The sequence below is a fragment of the Podarcis melisellensis genome (assembly GCF_964234715.1).
Source record: "Podarcis melisellensis genome assembly, chromosome: 1".
Classification (NCBI taxonomy): Eukaryota; Metazoa; Chordata; class Lepidosauria; order Squamata; family Lacertidae; genus Podarcis; species Podarcis melisellensis.
The window spans coordinates 43,107,321-43,130,392 of NC_138528.1; the positions used below are offsets into that span (position 1 = coordinate 43,107,321).

Here is a 23,072-nt window from a genome sequence, read left to right on the forward strand (position 1 = left end):
AATTTGTGTGACTCTTCAGATGATCTGAGAATCCATGTCTTCCATTTTCTGGCTTCTCCATATGCATGTTTAGACAGTGTCAGACCCTGGGGCTTAGCCTTGCAATTGGCTGCTGTGGGGCATGAGTCTGCATCAGGTTACGGGCTAGTCATATGAGTAAGAAGCAGAAGACATGGTCAGAGACAGGCAAAACAAAAGTAGAAAACCAACAACCCCACAGGGTTAGAGGTAATAGACATGGTCAAAGAGAGAGACCAGAGTCTAGTACCAGATTGGGCAGAACTAAAGTACCAGAAGCAGAGACATAATTGAAAGGTGCCCTGGAGGTTAGGTACCACAGGAGGCAAGCTTCAGGCATCTCAGATTAAGGGGCTGGCTTGGAAATATATACTTTTTATAAGGCTGGGTATGTCTCTAGTGGCTTTTCAGGTCAGCTGACCACCTTCAGACTATAGCAGGCATCCCCAAACTTGGCCCTTCAGATGTTTTTGGGACTACAACTCCCATCATCCCTAGCTAACAGGACCAATGGTCAGGGGTGATGGGAATTGTGGTCCCAAAACATCTGGGGGCCTGAGTTTGGGGGTGCCTGGACTACAGTGTCCCATGAGAGCAATGAGAACAGTACCTCAGCCTAGAAAGCAGCCTTTACTTATAGAGCCTAGTCTGCCCTGTTCAGAAATCGGAATGCTAGTGACGTAGGAGACCAGGTGCTAGTGAAGTAGGAGACCCGGCTACTCTGGAAGTCCTGGTTCTAAATGTCCCTTGGTGCCTTTTAGAAAAAGATTTTTTGATTAATATAGGGCTGCAGTGGTTTTTCTAGGCTCATTGCTCAAGCCTTCAAATAACCCATGTTTCCAGTGCCAGGGAGAACCTCACAAGACAGCCATTGTTTACCCATGAGCCATGTTTTTAACTGTGCTAGAGAGGCATGTAGGGTTTCATCTGCCAGGTTTGCCCAAACAGACAGCATATTAGTTTTACACAGTATTTATTGTTATAATTTATTGTATTTAAATCCCACCTTTTTCTCCAAGGAGCTCATGGCTCCCCCTCTCCTCATTTAATCCCCACCACAACCCCATGAGGTAGGTTAGGCTGAGATGCAGCGGTTGGCGCAAGGTCACCCAAATGAGGGTTTAAACCCTGGTCTCCCAGGTTCTAGTCTGCATCACCCTGGCTCACACAGACTGCACGCACAAACCTAGAGGATACACTGAACAGCACTCTGGCCTGGTATCTACATAAATATGTACCATTTAGAGTGGGTGGCTCCCTGCATTTGCAGCTGTACGTCCTTCCAGGGTTATGATGCTAGCAGACCTCATAAAGCTGCCAGCGTCAGATCTGCACGCTCTCTCGAAGGGAATCTGCGGCGGCTGCAGGCTATCTGCAGCAGAGTTACATCGTTGATGGAGTAGGCAGCGCTCTCCTGTCTGACTCACAGCTGAATCAGTGTCCCAGCATGGGCTCAGAATTCTGTGCTGCTCCAGGTATTTGTCTTTTTCCATGAAGAACTTCGTATTTCCTAGTCATTTGAGGTTTCAGAGTGGTTTGTTTTTAAGAAGAAGAGATGTAATCTCCCGTGGCAGTTGGTGCCTGGATGTAATGCAGAGGTGTATGTTTAGACTTTGTCTGCCACGCTGGAGAGAAAGGAGGTGCCTGTTACTCCCAAGCCAGGAGTGTATAATACATCCTTTCTTTGTCCTTAGGGGTGTGCCTTTGCCACAACCATTAGGTGGAACGGGCCCTTCTGTTTTGCAATGTCTATACTGGAGCTTGACAGCAAATTATTGACCCTTTACTGGCCAAGCTGCCAGGAAGCGCTTCTCAGGCCTATGTTAAATATTTGCTTGGAGATAAAGATAAGTGTCATTGATGTAGGCAAATTTCTATCAGGGTCGGAGAGTATGATAAGACTGCAATTAACCGCCTGAAGGTGGAACAATTATTATTGGTTATTCTGTATATAACTGAGCTGCTGTTCCTGGGCCACAGTCTTTTTGTGGCTCTATAAATACAAAAAAATATAAATAAAGGTATCTTCAGATTTGTGGCAGCAGGAGGATAATGGATGAACAGGATATGTGCTTGTGCATTGTGGCTAAGAATGGGTGTATGAGAAAGAGAATGACTGGGTGATTGAGGAGAGATGCATCTGATGAAGTGGAGTGCTGTCCACTGAAACTGATTCCATGGTACATGTTTTAATCTTTAAGGTACCAAAAGATTCTGTAACATTTGATGAGCCTGAGTTCAAATTGCTTCTTAGTGCAAGGGCAGGGCATCCCTTTCAACCCAAGAGCTGTATTCCTTTGTGAACTATCATCCAGAGGCCACATGCCAGTGGTGAATGTGGTCCCAGTTTAGGCAAGGCCAAATGCACAATCACACACATCTGCCAATCCACTGTACACTCCATTTAGCCATGCATATACATGCACATCCCATTCACACACAGCCGTCCATTTCTGCCACTCACGCCTCTCTCTCTCTCTCTCTCTCTCTGCCACTCCATTTTCATTCTCTGCCCCTTTCTCCTCTCCACCATCCATTCATTCTCTCTTTCTGAGGCATCCCTTTTTATGCACACACCAGAAACATATACCCCATTTATCCATTATCCTCTCTCATTCTCTCTCTCTCGCCCACCCACACCCATGCATAACTGGGTTTTTCAAGTTTTTCAGCTTGAGGATTGTTGTTTTACAAAAGAGCAAGTGATCTTTCTTCAGTCACCTCCCATTATCTGAAAAGAAAGGAGCTTCAGTTCTAAAGGGGATGCTATACTATCAGGCATGGTGAATCAGTCCGCATTGGGCAGCTGATCATGCGTAGGGTGGGGTTGGGGTGCAGTATGAATTTTCTGCCTTAGGCATCAAAATATATTGAGCCATTTCTTCATGTAGCTTCACTTTCCACTGCAGATCTTTTTCCTACTGTGGGTTGTTGTTGTTGTTGTTTTTGACATGGTAAAGCCACCATGCAGCAGTTTCTTTCCTTGGGATCAAATAGGCTGGAAGGTATTGTCCAATCGTAGGGTGGGGAGCATGAGCAGATCCCAAACCCTTGTCATTCACACAAAGATAATACATCCAAATATGTCTTACGCACATAAAACCCAATGCACAACCCAATTGTGTGGCCAATTGCCAGATTTTCCCTATGAAATTGACCACATATTTATGGCTGCGCACAGTGAATGTTATTTATGTAGAGGCCATATTTAGCTGCACCATCCCTATGTCAATGAATGGGGATGGGGCATACGGGGACGATGGAAAAGGGGAGGCTCATTCAGCCTATGGTGGATGCCTCAGTTCAATGTACCCTCACATAGATGCATTAGGGCAGAATTTAGTTTCACTAGTTTGGCGTGGCCTGGTATAAATACTAGAATTGTTCTTCATCCAGATTTCTATCGGAGTTATCTGATCTTGTTGGCAGAGTAACCCCAGTGAGTTAGCGATCCACCAATCTTTCATTTGTTCAGAATGCAGCACATGCAAAGTTTGCCCCAATATTCAGCTTATGTCTCTCCTCACCCCCTAGTTTACTGATGTGCAGTATTACATTGATTAAATCACCATGCAATAAGAAGTCCTGCCATGGCCACACAGTTGTATCAGGTATCCTTTTCGTGCAGCATTTTAATCAATGCACATATTTCGTCCTATGAATTAGTACCCAGTTTGAGATGGGCAGGGATGATAACTAGGATGAACTGCTCATGTGCCATTTCCAACAAAGCTTTTAGAACTGGAAGGTTTGGGTGCACAATGAAGGACAAAGCCAATGTACTGCAGATAACAATTAAATGCAGGGATGTGGGAATCTGTGGCTCTCCATATGTTGTTGGACTACAGCTCCCTTTACCCTACCATTAGCCATGCTGGCTGGGGCTGGTGGGAGTTGGACTCCAACAACATCTGTAGGGTCACAGGCTTCCCATCCCTGATAACATGAGACATCTGCAGCCCTGATGAAGAGCCTGTCGCCATAGAATAGCATTGTACATCTCAGGGCAATAGAATATGCACTGTGTAAGCATTTTGTGTCAACTTTATGGCAACTCAGAAAATGTTTGCCCTTCCAGAGGAAAATGTTTCAGCATACAAAGAGGGTTACTTTCCTCTCCCGCTCTTCAAGGTCTGCAGCAAGGATGAGTGAGCATCCTTGAAATCTTAATGAGCAGCCATTAGTGATAATCATGTAAAACCCTTGTAATATTGCAGAATACCGTGCATTCATATATTCTCTTACAATTTTGTTTGGTAATGAAATAGCACACCATTGCTAACGTACACAAAGTCTGCTACCCGTCTGCCTAAGATTAAAGGAGCCCAGGTATGTCTGACTTGAAAGAGACACTATTAGACTTTGGCATCCTTGTTATAAAAACACTCTGCATATATATAACCTATCCAGAAGCTAACCGGCTTCTGCTTCCTTAACCCGAAATCTAAAGGTCAAACTGTACTTAAATTATTTTATTGAATTTAGAGCCAGTACCGCCAGAGGGCTATAAGATTTGGCATTACGTTTCTTATTTAGGAGCTAAAACGAAAGAAGCTGCCATTTAAAATTGGTTCCCAATATTGAAGCAAGATTTCCTAATGTGGAACATATGTGTTATTTGGTGCTTGGAAGAATAATGCAGTAAGGAGCGAGCTAGGAGTAAAATGGCAGACGTAGGCGGCAGGCTTCCAACTTTTCTTTTTGGACCTCTCTGTCAAAGAGTGATGGGAGAAGGGGCCTCTTAAAATCTTTTTCCCTTGGTTGCTTGTCTTGCTCAAAATACCTCCCAGCTACTTTCCCACTTGCTTGGGCAAAGGCACAAGTACTCATTATCTTTTTCTCCTAAGGGTGCAAAAGCACTGCATGCTGGCAGGGAGTTGTCAGAGGGAAGCGTGCCGTATTAAGCTCCCCTTCCCTTCACTGCTCAAATTTTGTGGCCTCCTTGCTTTTTAAAAAATGTATGAGACTGTTGAATGCATCTGCTGCGTAACATCCAGTTTTGCCTTTACCGTGTTACACTGCCAGGTATCAAATGACAGGTGTGTGTTAATGTTTGCACTAGATCTGAGATACCATATTTTTTGCTCTATAAGACTCACTTTTTCCCTCCTAAAGAGTAAGCGGAAATGTGTGTTCGTCTTATGGAGTGAATGCAGGCTGCGCAGCTATCCCAGAAGCCAGAAAAGCAAGAGGGATTGCTGCTTTCACTGCGTAGCGATCCCTTTTGCTGTTCTGGCTTCTGAGATTCAGAATTTTTTTTTCTTGTTTTCCTCCTCCAAAAACTAGGTGCGTCTTGTGGTCTGGTGCGTCTTATAGAGCGAAAAATACTGTACGTAGGGCCGCCTGATGAATGGCTTAGCGAAAGAGACATTTGAACTAGGGACTCCATGACTCAGAACTCACCCATCATCCTCTTTCATAAATAAAAAGGGCAGAAAGAGGAAACTTATATTTGATGGTAAGAAAGTTTGCCCAGGAGCTTATCATAGTTTTATTGTACACATGTGTCCACAGTAGCAAACAAGATTGGACGATAAGCAAATAAAAGTACTACAGAGGTGGGGGCAGGGGGGCGGTATCTACCCTGTGGCCTGGTTGCTGTGTGTGTGTGTGTGTGTGTGTGTGTGTGTGTGTGTAGTTAATTTCATTTCCTTTATCTTGTTTTGAGTAAAATAGCTAACTTGAATAGCTTATTTTGAAGTGCAAATATTTCCAGGTACTTACATAACAGAGAGCATGAAAGGTGTTGACAGGGAGTGTTGTCAGGTGTGTTTATCAGCACAAGAACGGAACCTCAAAACCTATATTTAGAGCCTTTAATAATAAGCTGGTTGCCTGAGCTCCCACATATCAAATAGGTCTTCTGTCTACTTATTTTGCCATGATATCAACAGCAGCTCATGGTGTTTGGTGTGGGATCTATCTAGCTGTGTTGGATATTAGCAGAATGACATCTGCCCATATTGCAATTCCTCTTCTAATCGGTTTCCAGGGAAGTCTTGTTTTCCCACTCTGTTTACCCAGGGACATGTGGTCTTTATCATATTCTTTGCTCTCTCCAAGATTTGACTATTGTGTTTTACATTGAATTGTACCTGAAATTCAGAGCTGGCCCAAGGCATTTGCTGCCTGAGGCAAAGGGCAAGAATCACCCACTCCTGTTTCACATATGGATGCTAACTTTATTGATTCTTGCTTAAATATTGATGATAGGACAGTGTGCTCCAACACACTTGTGGACAGTAGACTAGCTTTGAGGGCACAGGGCAGGGCAGGTGGCACACACAGCTCTGTAGGCAAACACCTGCTCACTGCCCATTGCACAGTCCCAATACTTGCTGCCTGAGGCTGCTGCCTCAATCTGCATAATGGTTGGACTGGCCCTGTTGAAATCAGCCAGAAGCAAAAAGAATGTCACGTCTAGAATAATGGCTTTATCTGCAGCACAATGGCCGTTGTTTTCAGGAATTGCAAAACTTCCACAGGATGATGGGACTGAGCTTTCAGGTGCTGTGTAGTCCAGAAAACCTCATGCTTCAAGCAGTCAGTGTTATCAGAAACTGTTTGCATGATTGCTATATTTGTGTATGGTCAAATAGTTAACCAGCGGTCAGTTGACTTGAAAGTGAGAAGAAGCATTAGCAAGGTCTCTTGCCTTGCCTTTGTTTAATCTAGTTGTGATGTCACGGTCTAAATATCTCCTTGTGGCATTATCCTGCCAAAGTTAAGCACTTTAAAAATTGCATTGATTTCATTGTGAGATGTGGGGATGTGTTTTGTTCTTTTCATTTTAACTGATTTTTAATTTCAAATAACAAAACATATCCATACAAAGGAATACATAGCTTAGTAGTTGTATAGAAAATAAAGAAACATTGTGGCTGATGGTTGTTCTCTCAGCTGTTTGTCTTCATTTGGTTGAAGTCCCAGTTGATTTTTTTAGTTTCCAGTTGTGTAGAGGCAGCTTTAGTTACTTCTTCATAAGTTATTAGGCGTTTGAATGGGTAATCCGATCACTTCCTTATCCCTGCTCAGAGGCAGACTTTGGTCTTTCAAATTTCAGCAGCACCGCCCCATCTCTTGCCTTCCGCTTTGCTCGGTTCACTATGTCATAGCTGCCATGCCCTGTGGCACTCCCCAGGCTTGGCACCCAGTGTGGCAGAACTGGTCATGCAGCCTTAACTCCACCTCTGGCCTGCTTCATGGAGAGCTGTGGTGTAATTTTTAAGTTCACTTCTGCATTGCAGTGTCCCTATGCAGAGATTATGGTGCATTCCTGGGAGGCCAGATCTGCTGCATCTGTGGCGCCTGCTGCCCGAGGCAATCACTTCACCTTGCCTCATGGGTGGGCCGGCCCTTAACCACATTATTGTTCACTTCTTAACTGCAGCTTGTTAGGGAACAACAACCCATGAACACTATTTCAGATGTAACCAAAGCTTCCTGGTTTGTTTCTCCCGCTCACACCAATTGGGAGGAGCAATTGGGCAGCATGGTCAAGCAAGCATCTCATGTTTAGTAAACCACGATAAGCAAAGCCAGAAAGTCGAGTTTATTGTGATGTGTGAATGTGGCCAATGAGAGTGGCACAAGATTGTGTCATTTAGATACCCTCCCACCAATGTGAGCAAAGGACAGTTCAGGATAAGAACTGAAACTAAGACTTCAGCAGGAATTTTTAAGACGAATACTGTATATAGAAAAGAGAACAAGATAAGTCATGGCCATCAGTCTCACTCATCCAAGATCCACCATTTCCAGATCCAACTTTGATCACAGGGAGGTACCATGGTGGGGTGGGGAGACTTTTTGGCTCAGTGGGTCATATATTTATCTTCACTCACCCTCTTGGCCAACTTTGACGGGTGGGCAGAACAAGCCACATGTCAATCATGCAACACCACAATGATTACATATGATTGACAGGTGGGCACATTTACTCACCTGTCAAAGGTAGCCTGCTGAGTGAGAGAGATGTGATCAGACTCCCTACATATCAGCCAATGTGTAGGGAGTTTAGCCCCGCTCCCTAGTCACATCTCTATCTGCCCCACACCTGATGTCCCATATGATGTAAGGTGTGAGGCTGCTGGGCATAGAATGGGGGAAATGGCCTGGTGGGTCAAATGAAGAGATTCCCCAATCCTGAACAATGGTTTTCATAGAGAAACTCACATTGTTCCCCAGAACAGGTCTATCTTGCAATCAAATTAACCTCAAAACTCATTTCTAGTATATTTTGAGCTATGCCTTCTCACACTCGAATTTTTGGTTTCTCTGAAATTTCATATTGTGGTATTTAGATTTGCAATCTAGTACTGTATAATTTTTCAATATTCCTTTTGAGTTCTAGCAAAAAAGTTACTGTTTTAAATAAGCAGTTGGTTTTTAGCTAAGTTACTGTCTGACAAAACTCCTTTTTCCCACAGACATTTTGAAAAATAATACAGGATGTGTATTAATTATATTTCATGTTTAGAGTAAGGCATGGCTCCAGGTTCAGCATGACTCTGCGAATGCATTTTTAATACATTCCTAAAACCCCTAAGGAAAGGTGTTCAAAGTCAGAACACAAAAGAATAGTATGTCTTCTAATTAACAGTGACTGTATTTAGAAGTTAGGCATCTTGCTTTCATTATGTCTTTGAAACATTTCGTTAGGAACCATGAGAGGTGTTTTATATGTGTATTATTACTAATGAATATATTGGCATTTATTCTTACAATTTCTCAGATTTTCCACTTCGTAGCATTGTTCTTCAAGCAGTTAGCTTTTAAAGCCACAATAAAACTGAAGCAAGGTACTCTTCCAATAGAGTGTGTTGACTAATAATTTCATGGCCTCAGACCAGCTGGGGAATTATCTATGAAAACAGATATTATTATTATTATTATTATTATTATTATTATTATTATTATTATTTCCTTCATCCTAAGGTCCCAGGACAGGTTACAGTAATAAAAACACATGCATTTCCCAAGGGTAATCATGAAGCCACTTTTTAGAAATCTGGAATTTCACTGATCTGCTTGGGAGAACAAATGGAGAATTGAATCTGGTCCCCACCACCATTCCTCCTCCTCCTCCTCCTCCTCCTCCTCCTCCTCCTCCTCTTCTGCTAAACAGCTGATTGGTGATATCCAAACTTTTCAACCAGGGCCATGCATTTGCAGCCTCCGCTGCTGCTCTGCTTAACTGGGGCCCCTGCCTGATAATTTCAAAGCCCATCAGGAAGTCTTAAAAAAGGCAGTCTTTAAAAATAACCTTTCCTACTGCTATTCCACTCAGTTATATCATAGTGTAAATGTACACGGGACAAAATGGATCCTGTACTGTAGGCAGCTCTAACCAAAGAGAAAAGGGCAAAGATGTACCATAAATGTAAAATGTTCCATTTCTTAAAATATGTGTGGGGTTTTTTTTAGAGCCCTGGCAGCCAATGTTCCGTACAAACTACAGTGAAAGAATTTAAAGAAACGGTTTCAGCACATCATAATGAAAACTCTCCCACTGCTAACATTTATGCTTTGTTCTTCTAGGTGTTCCTTACTTCACTGTTGAGCCAGAAGATCTGTCTGTAATCCCCAATACTCCTTTCCAACTATTTTGTGCTGCAGCTGGCCCACCTGAGCCGGTGACAATTGTCTGGTGGATGGGCGATTCCAAAGTTGGTCGTTCCGATGTCTCCCCCTCCACCCTAAATGTGCCAGGTAAGGCTTCCTCCTAGGATAAATAAGGGCCTTAGAAAAGGAGTGGAGTGGCTGACGAAGAGACCATACAAATTGCACCAGTGTCATGTCGCTGGTGTTACGTGAGACTAAAAAGCAAGTATCTAGTATAGTCATACCTTGGAAGTTGAACATAATCCGTTCCGGAAGTCTGTTCGACTTCCACAACATTCAGAAACCAAAGTGTGGCTTCTGGTTGGCTGCAGGAATCTCTTGCAGCCAATTGGAAGCCGCGGAAGCCCCATCGAACGTTCAGCTTCCAGAAATAGTTCGCAAACTGGAACAGTCATTTCTGTGTTCGAGAGCCAAAATGTTTGAGAACCAAACTGTTTGAAAACCAAGGTATGACTGTATACAGTAGAGGTCACCAAAGATGAGGTTATCTTTGGTAAAATTTCCATAGAATTTCCATGTGGGGCAAACTAGATAACCGCAGAACAAATACACCTTCTCAAAAAAAATACTCCACTCATTCTAGGTATTCTTCTTGTATATTCTTGTTAACAGATTTTAATTTTTTCCAATTGGCTTATCAGTTCTAATGCCTTAAGCTGTTCTGAGTGCTTCTGTTTCCTCCAGCATGGCTAAAAGCCAGGCCCATTGCAGCTGAAGGGAAATATAATAGAACAGAGCAGCAATGGGAAACTCGCAGCTACTGAAACTTTCCTATGCAGTTGAATGAGCCTTGTTAGAACTCTGTGGTCTAGCTATACAACCTTCCCAGACCTTCGTACTGAAAGGAGTAGAGGAAGGACTTGGTACTCACTCAGCAGTGTAACGTGACAAAAACTTCCACCAGAAACTTTCTCCCCCATTTTGTCCTAATGTCATAGACAAAGGGTTGATCCTACTGAGTCATCAGATTTTTTGCATCTACCCTCACTGTTATGCTCTCCTTTATCCCAAAATAACAGCAGTTAGGATGGTGAGATCGAAGGCAGGTCTTCTGCAGCTTTAATAAGTTGGGCAGAGGAAGGAATTTCAGCAAGTGCAATTTGCATGAAAGCCCATGATAGATGTAGCATGCATGGAAAGCAAACACACACACAAATACACACACAGGTTATGTGTACAAAGTAACACATAATCATAAAAACAGAAATAGCATTTCAGTATAAAACAAATTACAGAGATGCAGTTACTGACAGTAAAGCTTTTAAGATGAATATATGTAGACCAACCACAACGAGGACTGAGTCATGGGAGGAGTATTTATATAGTAAAAAAAATAAAAAATGAGACGAGTCCGCATCAAAACTGCTCAATTTGGCTTCGGCCCAGACTACATGTTTTTGCCTGACCAGACATTCAGATGAAGCAATGTTACATACATTAGCAAATGGAACTTTTGATGCTTTCCAGTATTGTGCTATTACCAATCTGGCTGCTGATAGCAACATAAACAATTGATTTTTATAAGTTATAGGAGGATTGACATTTGTGTTCTCAAGAAAGAAGGGCCATGGAGCTTTGCATGTAGGTTCTTTCTCTGAAGGGAAGAGTAAGGATCAGAAGGTGAACCTTCGTGTTCTATCTCTGGGTCACGCAGTTCCTAGGGCATGCAAGAAGAAGCGTGTGGGTGTGGGGAGCTGGTGTTGCAGGAAAGAGCAGCAAAATGTTTAAAGGAAATAATAATTAGCCGAGGGGGTGGGGAAGTGGGGCAGGGCCAGTATTTCAGCAGTCAGTTGATTTATCTTCAAACGCTAGATTGCTGCACCTTCCTCAGAGCAGAATGCCTGCATTTTCTTTTTGTACCTGGAAAACACTGAGGACATTTTGGGTGTTACCACCGTCAAAAAAAGCAATGCTCTTAGCATTGCTCGATCTGTTATCAGCCAGGATATATCACTCTGTGTTTTAAAATGTATCTTGTCATCTCTCTCCATCTTTTGATCTTCCACTCCTACTCTTAATTTTCAGCAAGGGTAATGCAAGCTTACTTCAGACATGCTTTGTCAGTGCATCACGCTCCTAAAATGCAGCCTCAGCTACTGTTTCAGACTCTGGTTTGTCCTGTACCAAGGACAGTGAAGCAGGCAAAAGCTCAGATAGAAACTTCAGAGTCATTTCTCTGGCAAGCTTCACCAGGAGTGTCCCAATTCCGCTTTTAATTTGAAATAGACTAATCGTTTTGTCTTTCACAAAACTAGAGACATAAAAAGTAAACTAGCCCTTAAAGTAATAATATTGAAAAACAGAATAATACATTAAAAAAGAAACCTATCGTTAGCTCTCAAAGTCATCTGAGTCCAGCCTAAGGACCCAGTTTTTCTGAACAACAGTTTAGTGCTTCCTGTGAGCAGGATGTCAATAATGCTGAGTTAGGTGGCATTCCAGAGGCCTTGTTCTTTATCACTTAATCCCTATGTGTGTTAAAGGGCAAAGTAAACATTCCAATAAGTATTCCCTTCCTGGCTGAGCAACCTTCAGTCCTGTCATAATTACAGGCACCTTGAGACATTGCTGCTCGTCCAGGGACTCTCATATAGCTCACTTGCTACCAGCACTTTCTTTGAGCAAAGAGAAAGCCTGGTATTTATGGTTCCTCTGGGTGGGAAGATTGTCTGCAGCCATTTTGAATTGCTCTTCAGATGTATGGCAACCCATGTCAGAAGTGTAGATTTTGGCGGATTACTTCTTAAAAAGCTCAACAACATTTCTCTCTGGATTTTCACCCTTATGAAATATGGTAACCCTACAAAATGGAGGGGCCTGATTTGAAGGCCTTGGTTCAAATATAGTACATGGTGTAGTCTACTGTAAATGGGGCCATTGTCATCTGAATATTGTTACTGTTTCAGTTTTGACAATCTGAAAGGGCGGTTTTCTGCCTTATGTTGAAACCCTCAATTTTAAAAGACTATTTATATAAACACTCATATTCTGGTGTACAGACAAAACTAAAATCCCTTTTCAGACATTTAGTCTTCTGCTGCTGCCCACATGAAAAATAACGTTTACCTGAAGTGTAACTCTGGGATTAAATGAAGGCTGGATTCCTCTCCCCCCGCCACCCCTTCCAAAGTACTGTACAGTGGTACCTCGGGTTACATACGCTTCAGGTTACATACACTTCAAGTTACAGACTCCGCTAACCCAGAAATAGTACCTCGGGTTAAGAACTTTGCTTCAGGATGAGAACAGAAATTGTGCTCCGGCGGCGCAGCAACAGGAGGCCCCATTAGCTAAAGTGGTGCTTCAGATTAAGAACAGTTTCAGGTTAAGTACGGACCTCCAGAATGAATTAAGTTCTTAACCCGAGGTACCACGGTATATTACTACTAAACTTGACAAAAGACAGATGCAGGAAAAGTTGTGCTATTGTGGTGCTGGGGAAACTTTGGTCCCTCAGATGCTGGACTACAACTCCCATCATCCCTGGTCATTTGCCCATGCTGACTGGGCCTAATGGGAATTGGTTCCCCCAGCCCTGTGTTTTTGTCTTTGCTGGTTGGGGAGGTACTAGTTTTGCAGCTTTGTGTGCTCCAGACTCATGCCCGTATTAACAACCAGAAACCTACCATGTGTTTCTAGACTCTTAGGCCAACATTACACAGACACATTAATGGTGCGTGTTGTGACGTGGGGTTTGTGATTTCAGCTCTCTTGACATAATATGCTGGAGACAGTTCTCTAGTAACACTTCTTTATTCAAGCAAACAAGACTGAGACTGAGGAGGGGAAAGCTACATTTATAGGGACAGGGAACTAACTAGAAAGGATACATTTTGGAGGGAACAATATCAGGCAATCACAGTCCTGCCTTTTGGAGGAAACCAATAAGACAGAGGATCCAAATACAGCAGCTTAAATGAACCAATAGTAGCTGTACCCTCTGGAACCAAAAGGCAGTTACTTTACCCTAATGCAAATACAGACAATAATAATACAGACATAAAATCCTTTGACTCAATACACAACAGTGCGTACACGCATTCCCCAATAAAAAGCACAAAGTTGAAAATAGGAAATAGTAATTTGTTAACCGCAGCTAGTGACCTCTTTCCCAGAGGACACAATTAGTGTGCCCTTGGAAGAACGCTACATTTGTGTGTAAATGCTTACAAGGAGCACTTCATTACGATGGAGACAAAAGCACTGATTTCTGTGACTGCTGATTAAATAATTCTGTTGCCACTGAGTTGTGGAATCTCAGTGGCGTTAATCAGGCTGCAATGTAGTCATCATGCCTTTGGACACAGAGGTGTCTCTTGTTTCTAGTGGAGGTCGAGGGTATAATTTGAAATCAGCCAGAGACCTTGGCTAGGCCAAGCATCCTCTTTTCCTAGGCATTGCACAAACAAAGGGATGGAGAGTATACAAGCTTTAACTTAAGAGCAGCAAAACAATAGGAGAGAGTCCGGCCAAGGACAGCAGTGAGATAACAACAATGAGAGCTAACAGCCTAGTACTTGGGCTGCCCTCCCCCCAGCCCATTCCTGCCCTTCCCTTTCATATTTTGCAGAAGGAGCTTCCAGTGCAGGCTTCTCTGTGCCACATTCCTCCTGTTTTATAAAAAGAAAAGAAAAAAACCGATTGACATGTTAATTACACCCAAATCCATGTGAGTTTGATCCGATTCCAGCTCAGCCCCCAAAAGTTGCACATAGAGAGAGAGAGAGAGTCTGAGCTGCGTGTCAAACATAATTGAAATTCTGCTTGAGGTTGAAGCTGGGGGATTATTATACTGTACAGCAGTTTTGTGTGCTGCTTTCTTATTTCTCTCTCTCTCTCTCTCCCCCTTCCCCTCCTGTCCCCCACTTCTTGGCTGTATTCCAGGTATTAATCAAAGCACAGTTTTCTCCTGCGAAGCCCACAACATAAAGGGACTGTCTTCATCCCGGACGGCCACTGTGCAGATTAAAGGTGAGAGAGATCCTTCCCTGTTCTTCCAGACAAGGAAATTGAATGGACTGTCAAGAGTGGGAAGAAAGCAGGGAAACACAGTTTCTGTTTCTCCCTCCTTCCCTGCCTCCCTTCTACCCACCCCCACCCCAACAGGAACAGTTTTGAGCTGCTTTCCAGCAGTGCCTTCTCTCTCTCTTCTCAGCAAATGAAATAAAGCACTGTGCTCACTGTTTGGTATGCGGGCCTGTGTCCCTGCAGCAAAATTTGCAATCAAAACCAAACCCCAACTGGCACAGGAAGGGAAGATGTGACACGAAATAACAGATTTTCCTTGAACCGGGGCATCAGAACTGTTTGTGGGAGGAAGGTGGGCCACAGTGATGTCATCTGCAGCGGACGAACAGGGAAATCTTCCTTTTCTGCACAAGTTTGATGCCTTCGTAGCAAAAATACCACCCCAAACCTTCTTCTGTCTTTTCTCCCCTCCCACACACCCACACTTCCCCCCCCCCCAGCCCTCTAATACATTGGCATCTCGTGAACTGCAGAGAACAGGAGGAGGCAGATCACCGTGAGGGCAATTAAATTTCAGGAATGTTATGCTTCTGTGGATTTCTGTGCTTTGCAGTGCCAAAGCTCTCATTTAAAGCTGGTAATTTGGAGCCCTATTAATAATTTTTGTTCCTTTCACAACTGCTGCTTTCCTGCGGTGTTTCCTCCCCTCATAAGAAGCTAAAGTAGCTGCAGGCCAGGAGGGACTCACGCTCTTTCTTATTTTTAGGGCAAATCTACAGCTTTGTTTTGGTTGGTTGGTCATATTTTTTAGCAATGCAAAATGCGATTAGTTCATTTTATATGGGTGCATTGTTGTGGATGAGGATTATCAGAACCTTTATTTTCAAAGGGCTGTTTCTTTCTCCCCTGATTTTAAAAAAATGGCTTTGCGTTTTTTTGTTTTGTTTGTTTGTTTGTTTTTGCTCTGCCCACCATTGGAATGTGGCCACTGAGTCAAACCATTGTTGTGTCTTCCCCCAGTATTGTCCACTCGGACCATTTAAAATACAAAATAAAAGATTCAGAAGGTAAAACAATAAAACAGTAGAATTCTCTCAGACTGATGGTGGTTTTTGCAGGAGGTGATCTTCCTGTTCTGACATCAATGCATTTCACAGGCCATATAGGTCTGATAAGCAGCACTGTGAAAATGAGGAAGGAGCTGTTCCAACTGAATTCACCCAGGCCATTGGTGGTCTTTGATGCTTATGGCGTGAGTCCTCGGCTTCTCATCAGCAGATCTTTTGGTAGTCCCTCAGATGGTGCAGAGGGGCTTCCCCACCTAGACTCTTTCAGACTATAGTTGGTTCCTTCAAGAGCTGATGGTGTAAGCTCCCTGGCTTCTCCTCCTCCTGACATAAATTCCTAGAGGAGGCCAGGTGAGGTGAATCATCTCTTCAGTTTGAAATCAATATCCTTCCTCATCCTCAGGCTCTCTTTCTGAGCCAAACAGTTGGAGACTGCACCTCATATCAGCTACCCAGCAGCCATTGGATGCTGATGGTGGTTCATCTGCAGTCTTCAAATTGCACCTGTGGGGCTCTCTGGCTTCCTTGACCTTACACCAAGAATATCCAATGTGATGCCCCCTGATGTTGTTAGACTGAAGTTCCCATCAGCCTCAGCCAGCATAGACAACAGTCTGGGATGGTGGGAGCCCTTAACTACTGTTACTTCCTGCATCACCTGGATATGCTAAGCTGCTTGAATTAATTAACAGTCGTAAAGAGATCATAATTTAATGGTGGGACAAATGTTTTGCATGCAGAAGGTCTCAGATTCATTCCCTGGCATCTTAGGAAAAAGGATGTCCGGTAATGGTAAAATCTTCGCCAGAGATCCTTGGGAGCTGCTGCTAGTCAGAGTAGACCAGGGTTTCCCAAACTTCGCTCTCCAGCTGTTTTTGGACTACAATTGGCACCATCCCTGATCACTGGGCCTGGTAGCTAGGGATGATGGGAGTTGTAGTCCAACAACAGTTGGAGACCCAAGTTTGAGAAACCCTGGAGTAGATAATACTCAGTTTGATGGACAATTAGATCTGAAGTCAACTTCCTATGCATCTGTGTCTTGTTTATCACTGGAGAAACCCAGGGTTGAACCTGTGGTGTTCTACATGCAAACCGTTGTTACATACCGTATTTTTCGCCCCATAAGACGCACTTTTTACCCTCCAAAAATGAAGGGGAAATCTGGGTGCGCCCTATAGGGCGAATGCAGGCTTTCGCTGAAGCTTGGAGAGTGAGAGGGGTGGGTGCGCACCGACCCCTCTCGCTCTCCAGGCTTCAGGAAGACATCCGCAGCCTGGGCAGCCCTGCAGGAGGTCCAGCAGGGCTGTCTAGGCTGCGGATAGCAGCCTGCTTCCCGGAGCGTCGGGCGCCCTGAAAGCAGAGCGCCCGGCGCTTCGGGAGCACATCCGAAGCCCGGGCAGCCCTGTGGGAGTTCTCCGCAGGGCTCCCCATGCTGCGTATAGCAGCCTGCCTCCCGGCGGGTGGGGCGCCCTGAAGCAGAGCGCCCCGCTCGCCGGGCAAACATCCGCAACGTGGGGAGCCCTGCAGGGGTTCCCCGCAGGGCTCCCCACACTGCGGATAGCAGCCTGCCGCCGGGCGGGCGGAGCACCCTGAAGCAGAGCGCCCCGCGCACCGGACAGACATCCGCAGCGTGGGGAGCCCTGCAGGGGTTCCCCGCGGGGCTCCCCACGCTGCAGATAGCAGCCTGCCGCCTGAGGCAGACATCGGCCAGCCCCACAAGCTCAGGGAGGTGCAGCGCCCTTCCTCGACCTGGTTTGGTTTCCCCGACCTGCTTTTTGGGGGGGAAATAAAGGGAAAAATTTTTTCCTTTATTTCCCCCCCAAAAAACTAGGTGCGTCCTATGGGACGGAGCGTCCTATGGGACGAAAAATACGGTACTCCTTTCAGAAGCCGGATACTGTTGAAACAAATTTCTGGCCTTGAGGGAACTTTGGCTTGATGCAGCAGGGTTCTTCGTACATTCCGAGGAATATACTGCACTGTGTCCACCCTCAACATAAAGGACCATTGTTACCAAACAGAACTGGGACTGATTGCACTGTCACACATGTTGGTGACAAAACATTTGGCAGTTAAGAATGTAAGGAGATGAACGAGTCCAAAGGCCTATGCAGTCCTGCATTCTGTTCTTACGGGAGCCAACCTGATGCGTATGGGAAACCCAAAAGCATAAGGTGGGTGCAGCAGCACTCTTCTTTTCCGTTCAGGGCAAGCTGCAAGAACACCTTTCTTCCTTCTCCCTAGAAGTTTGCTGAGAGATAAAGAGATGCTGCCTCTTAGGGCCATATAGGTAGAGTTTATAGCCATGTTTACCAATCTTTGAAGCAAGACAAAGGACAGCGCTGCAAGGAAACAAAACGGAGAATAAGGGCAAAGTGGATTTATGGAGAAGGATCCTGGCAAGGTGTGGGGAACCATTTCAAGAGAAAGTGGCAGCATGAATGGAACTGCTGAACCAAGAGTGGGAGCAGGAGATGACGGGAGCAGGGAAGGGGTGGGCTGGAGGGAACATATGGAGTGAGAAGATTGGGAGTAAATCAGAGGAGCGGGGGCCAGAGCAGTAAAAGAAGCGAGGGGCAAACAGCCTGGGCTGACGTGGTTCAAAGACAACAAAACAAGCCAAGGAAGACATTGCAGATGGCTCAAAGCAGGGAGTCATACGCACACATGTAGTTTTTCCCAAGTGCAAATCCTCTGGGTGAAGTCCAAGGATGCCATTCTGCAGAGGCATCTGCTAACGTAAGAGAAAGAGAGGCAATTTCCATTCATTCTCCCTTCCCCTTTGAGCCCACTGCACCACCTCCCATGCTCCAAATCTAAATCTGGAACAGATTTCAGTGATTCTGAACCCAGCTTGGCTCCTGGAAAGAGATGTGGCAGGAGGAAGCTGTGATTTCGACCAGCTTCATCTGTGGCAACTCCAGCGTTTTTAAAATTTTATTTAAAAAAGAAAATTTTGATCAAGACCTGGTCACTTCAAGATTAAATTACTAACACATTCTACATGGAGTATGAAGAGTGTTCAGTAGCTTCAGTTGGTGTACATATTATATGGACCTGGAAGTCCATCAGATGGACTTTAAAATTCTGCAGGATTCACAACCTGTGGTTTGACTTGTACACTAATCTCAAGCCTCTTCTGTGTTTCACATCTCTGAAGTATTAGCTATTTGCAACATCAGCCATTCCTCCTTCACCACTGGCTGGTTCAGCACTGTACCTGGTTCCGCAGTAGGCTTCTCCCGTTTTTCTCCCATGTGAGCCTAGATTTTAAGTTTAAGTACTGTAAAGGCAAATGATGTGATTACTCCTTTAAAGCTAAGCGAGTCTCAGCCTGGTCAGCTGCTTGGAAGCCTCATGTGAGCTCTGAGCCTCAGAGTGGCGTATAAGTGCAACAAAAAGAATGGATTTTGGCTTAGCACTAAAGCATTTAAACGTTGGTAAGCCACATGGATACATATGTGAATGTATGACACCCAACTGCTTTGGGTCCAGAATGACATTGTAGTGGTTGTTTAATAAGAGGAATAAGACAAGTTTGCATTTGTTTTATGAAATTGGCCCAAACATACCTAGATCTACTTGGAATTCTTTTTTTAAAAGAAACCCCAAACCTGTATACTTTCGGTGTTTAAAATAGGAATTAGTGGAAATCAACTCCCAGCATATCATTTCTACCACCTGCCTATTAAAAGGACTAGGCTTTGCTTCCACGTTCCAGCACCCCTGCCCCTCTGACAAGAGAGATGCTATGCAAAGCTTTTAGGAACTTCAGGCTAGCACTGCTTGCATCTCAGATTCCACAGCAGAATGTTTTGAGAAGTGCCTGTGTCAAATGTTCTGTGTTTGCTATATCTGTTTAAATACCAAACACTGAATAAAGAGAATAAGTTATTCAGTGTTAATCAGGATTTATAATGCCACGTTCATACAAAGCTTGATTAGCACCTCTCAGGGACCTTATCCAAATTCCCAGACTGTAGTGTCTGCACATTTCCATATAAATATCTGCTCAGTTCTACATATGCTAAACAGCATCCGTCCTTCTTTTTCAGCTCTCCCCTTTCCACCTCTCAATGTGACAGTAACTCAAATCACCAGCAACAATGCCAGTATCACTTGGCTGCCAGGATTTGATGGCCGTTCTCCACTTCATTCTTGTACAGTTCAGGTATGTGACACGTGCATAATACCTCCTTGGCCAAAGCAAATAGTCAAACCCAGGAAATGTTTTGCTAGATAGCCCCTTGCTTTGCATGTCTGGGACCCTGGAGGCAGGGCTTTTCTACCCAGAAATTCTGTGGGCAACGGGCCTCAAAGGATGCAGTGCTTAATTTGTGACCAGAGCAGCATGGACCAAAATAAACTACTGTCTTGGAAAGACCCTGCATAGGAAGATAATCAAGTGTCATTGCAAAGTTCTAGTTTGCTGTACAGTGATGATACGATGTGCATGCATAGAGCTCTCCTATTCACAGGAGGAACCTGGACCAATTTGAATCCCTCTCCCCTTGCATGGAAGAGTGCTGTGTGATGGTACATGCACAGAGCCATTTCTCAGGCACGCTGATGAATCCCACTTGTAAGTTCTAGTAGGACATATTCCATGCGTTCATAGGCAAAATAAAATACATAATGTCCCATTTTATTTTTAATTTGGGGAACTGTCCTATTGATGGTCAAGAGACTTCTGCTATTTTTAAAAGGACTGCATCTAGTGACTAATAAAGTATATTGACAGTATATGTAATCTCTACCTCTGGTGTTTCACAATTTTTTATATAAGGTGTAAGCCACCCAGAGTGATTGGGGAAACCTAGCCAAATGGATGGGGTATAAATAATAAAATTGTTGTTGTTGTTGTTCCCTATATTGATACTATACATATTTTACGTAGTCCTTCCCCAGTGTTCAGTGCTGGCATGAGACTAAGCCTGTGGTATCACGTGCCTCAGCTTTAGTGCCCAGAGAAGTCTTAACATCTGATGTAACTTACAGCTCCTCCAGATAACCTATTTATTGAGTATTCATCCAGATTTTCTTGCATAAAGCTTATGTGAAACCTGTGGCTGATCTTTTTTGGGCATCTCTTGTGATAGGTTTGCAGGTATGCAACAATGAGCATTCATTCTGATTTTACTGACCAGTGTTTGTACATCTTCCCATTAATCATTAGTTCATCCCAAACTTTTCAGTGGATTTCTTCTTCATGTGAAAAGTGTGTTTGTTTGTTTGTTTGTTTGTTTGTTTGTTTGTTTGTTTGTTTTAGTGGATCTGTTGCACATTTAAATTTCCAGTATGTGCTTGAATCCCTCCTGTCTGACATTCTGGAGGTGACTTTACATATTTTTGAGTTGGCAACATGCAAGCCTAAATGGCAGTTCATTGATTGGTACTTTATTGCGAGTTGCACAGCAGTTTGAAACAAATGCACACCTGCATATTCCTGCATTGCAGGGGGTTGAACAAGATGATCCTCAGGATCCCATCGAACTCTACAATTCTTTGATTCTGTGACTGAATTTCGCTGTTTAGAATGTGAGCTGAGTGGATTCTGTGCATTGTCCAGCAAGTAAGGTAGTTTTATGCTTGCTCGACAAGTGCTTGGTTGGCAACTCGCCCTACATTTGCTGTGCCACTGCAACCGCTGAACAATGGGTGTTGGGGAGATCACACAGTAAGTAAGGCTTAAACTGCAGACTGAACACGTGGTGAAGCAATTACGCAACCGCTTTAGTAAGGCCAGCTCCTTTTAACTCACGTTTTCTCTCATCATGTCAAGTTGGTCCATTTAATTGATCTTCTGAGTGAACCAATTCACGCTGTTCTCTGGTGTGCTGTTGTCAGAGATGAGTCATAGGCACAGCTGTCAAGCAAGAACTACCAGCCAGAACCAATAAAGATCACTATTGCCCAGGCAGAGTCCCAGACTAGTTCTCTTTGCCCCATAGTCGGCACCTAGTGCGGAAGCAGAAACCAAGGAGTTCTGGAACTTTTAAAGTGAGCCCAGAGGAGTTCAGAAAGAAACTGTTAATCCAGCAAGGCTCCAGAGGAGATTGAGAGACTTGTATCTTCACTGCAAATTCCTCCTTCTCCTTCTAAGATTAATCTACTGGGATCATTGTTCACAGCTAAGTCTTCTTGCTTTTCCTGAATTGATCTTTGCACCCAAGGTGACACTTGGGCACCCGGGCACCTTTCATGCCAACTCTGAGATTCCCACTGTATCTGCTGCCGCTTTTGCTCTTGGAGCCCAGGTGGCAGAGAATCAGTGACCAGGGCAGGACACAGATAGATTATTGGAAGCACAAGCAAGACGTTCATTTGGGACTTGTTCGGTTCTCCCAGGTCCTAATTTGCACTGGGATTCTCTGCAGGGTCCAATTGTGGGATCCTGACACCCTTGTTGCTGAGGAAAGCTTGGGGGCACAGAATCACTCAGATACCTGTAAACCCTTTATGGCCTAGGGGAGTGGTCCAACTCTTTTCTTCTTCTGCATATGGGGCACCTGTGCACAGGACATCTCTGGATCCCAGGCTCTTGGCCCAGCTCATCATGACAGTTGTCCCAACAACATTCAGTTCATCCTTAAAAGATGCGAATGGTTAAAAACAGCATGATCTCCCTGGACTCTCCCCGCTTATTGCGTCAGAGAGTGGGTTCCCTGCACTCCCACCATTGTCAGCATTCTGCCTTGGAAGGGAATTAACAAAAGCCCAAGGCAAGCGGCTGAGGTGATCCAGCTTCCTTCTGCTTCGGCAGGGTTGCGGAAGGAGCTTGTGCATACTACTTGCATGAAATAAAAGAACCCATTGAGATGGCGATGATGACATGAGTCGTGACTCTCTGCACACAGCGGCTTTGCTCTTCTTTCTCGCACCATTTCTGCTGCTGCCGCTCTGCTAGAGAGGCTCCGTCTTGACAGATTAGAATGACTTTCCTCCTGTGCATTGGAATGCCACGCTTGCCCCGCCGAGTACAGCCTATTCTTCCTGGTTTGCACGTCCACCAGTCACTGTACAATGCTAATCTGTCTGGCTTCTGAGTCCCTCCCCCAACCTTCCTATTTCTCTTTTTCTTTTCTTTTCTTTACAACTGGTGAAGGGGGGGGGGCGGAACAAAGCAAGAGCAGCTCAGATTTCAACCTCCCCAGGCAGCCTCATTTTCCTAAGCTTCCCAGGCTTTTCTGTCCCATGCTGGAAGGGAAAAAGAAACAGGGATTTCACTCTCCAGTCAGGCTTAACATGACAGCCACCCTCAGTTATAGGGCCTTGGGGAATGGCAAAATGAGTACCTCTCAGGCACCCTTGTCCACTGACCCATATTTCTACCTGCCTCTAACTGACAGAATGTTTGTCATTCTTGTAAGCAATGTTGTTGTTTTTTTAAGC

The 23,072-nt window shown here is 44.3% G+C and overlaps 1 protein-coding gene across 2 annotated transcripts in view; it reads left to right on the forward strand.

Annotated features, from left to right (window-relative positions):
• Positions 1 to 23,072, forward strand: part of TYRO3 (TYRO3 protein tyrosine kinase) — a 64,525-nt gene that overhangs the window by 14,315 nt on the left and 27,138 nt on the right. For both annotated transcript variants that reach the window (XM_081931708.1, XM_081931709.1), the window contains exons 4-6: positions 9,559 to 9,729; positions 14,527 to 14,613; positions 19,736 to 19,851. In XM_081931708.1, coding sequence (XP_081787834.1) covers positions 9,559 to 9,729; positions 14,527 to 14,613; positions 19,736 to 19,851 — 374 coding nt within the window. The remainder of the gene's footprint in view (positions 1 to 9,558; positions 9,730 to 14,526; positions 14,614 to 19,735; positions 19,852 to 23,072) is intronic.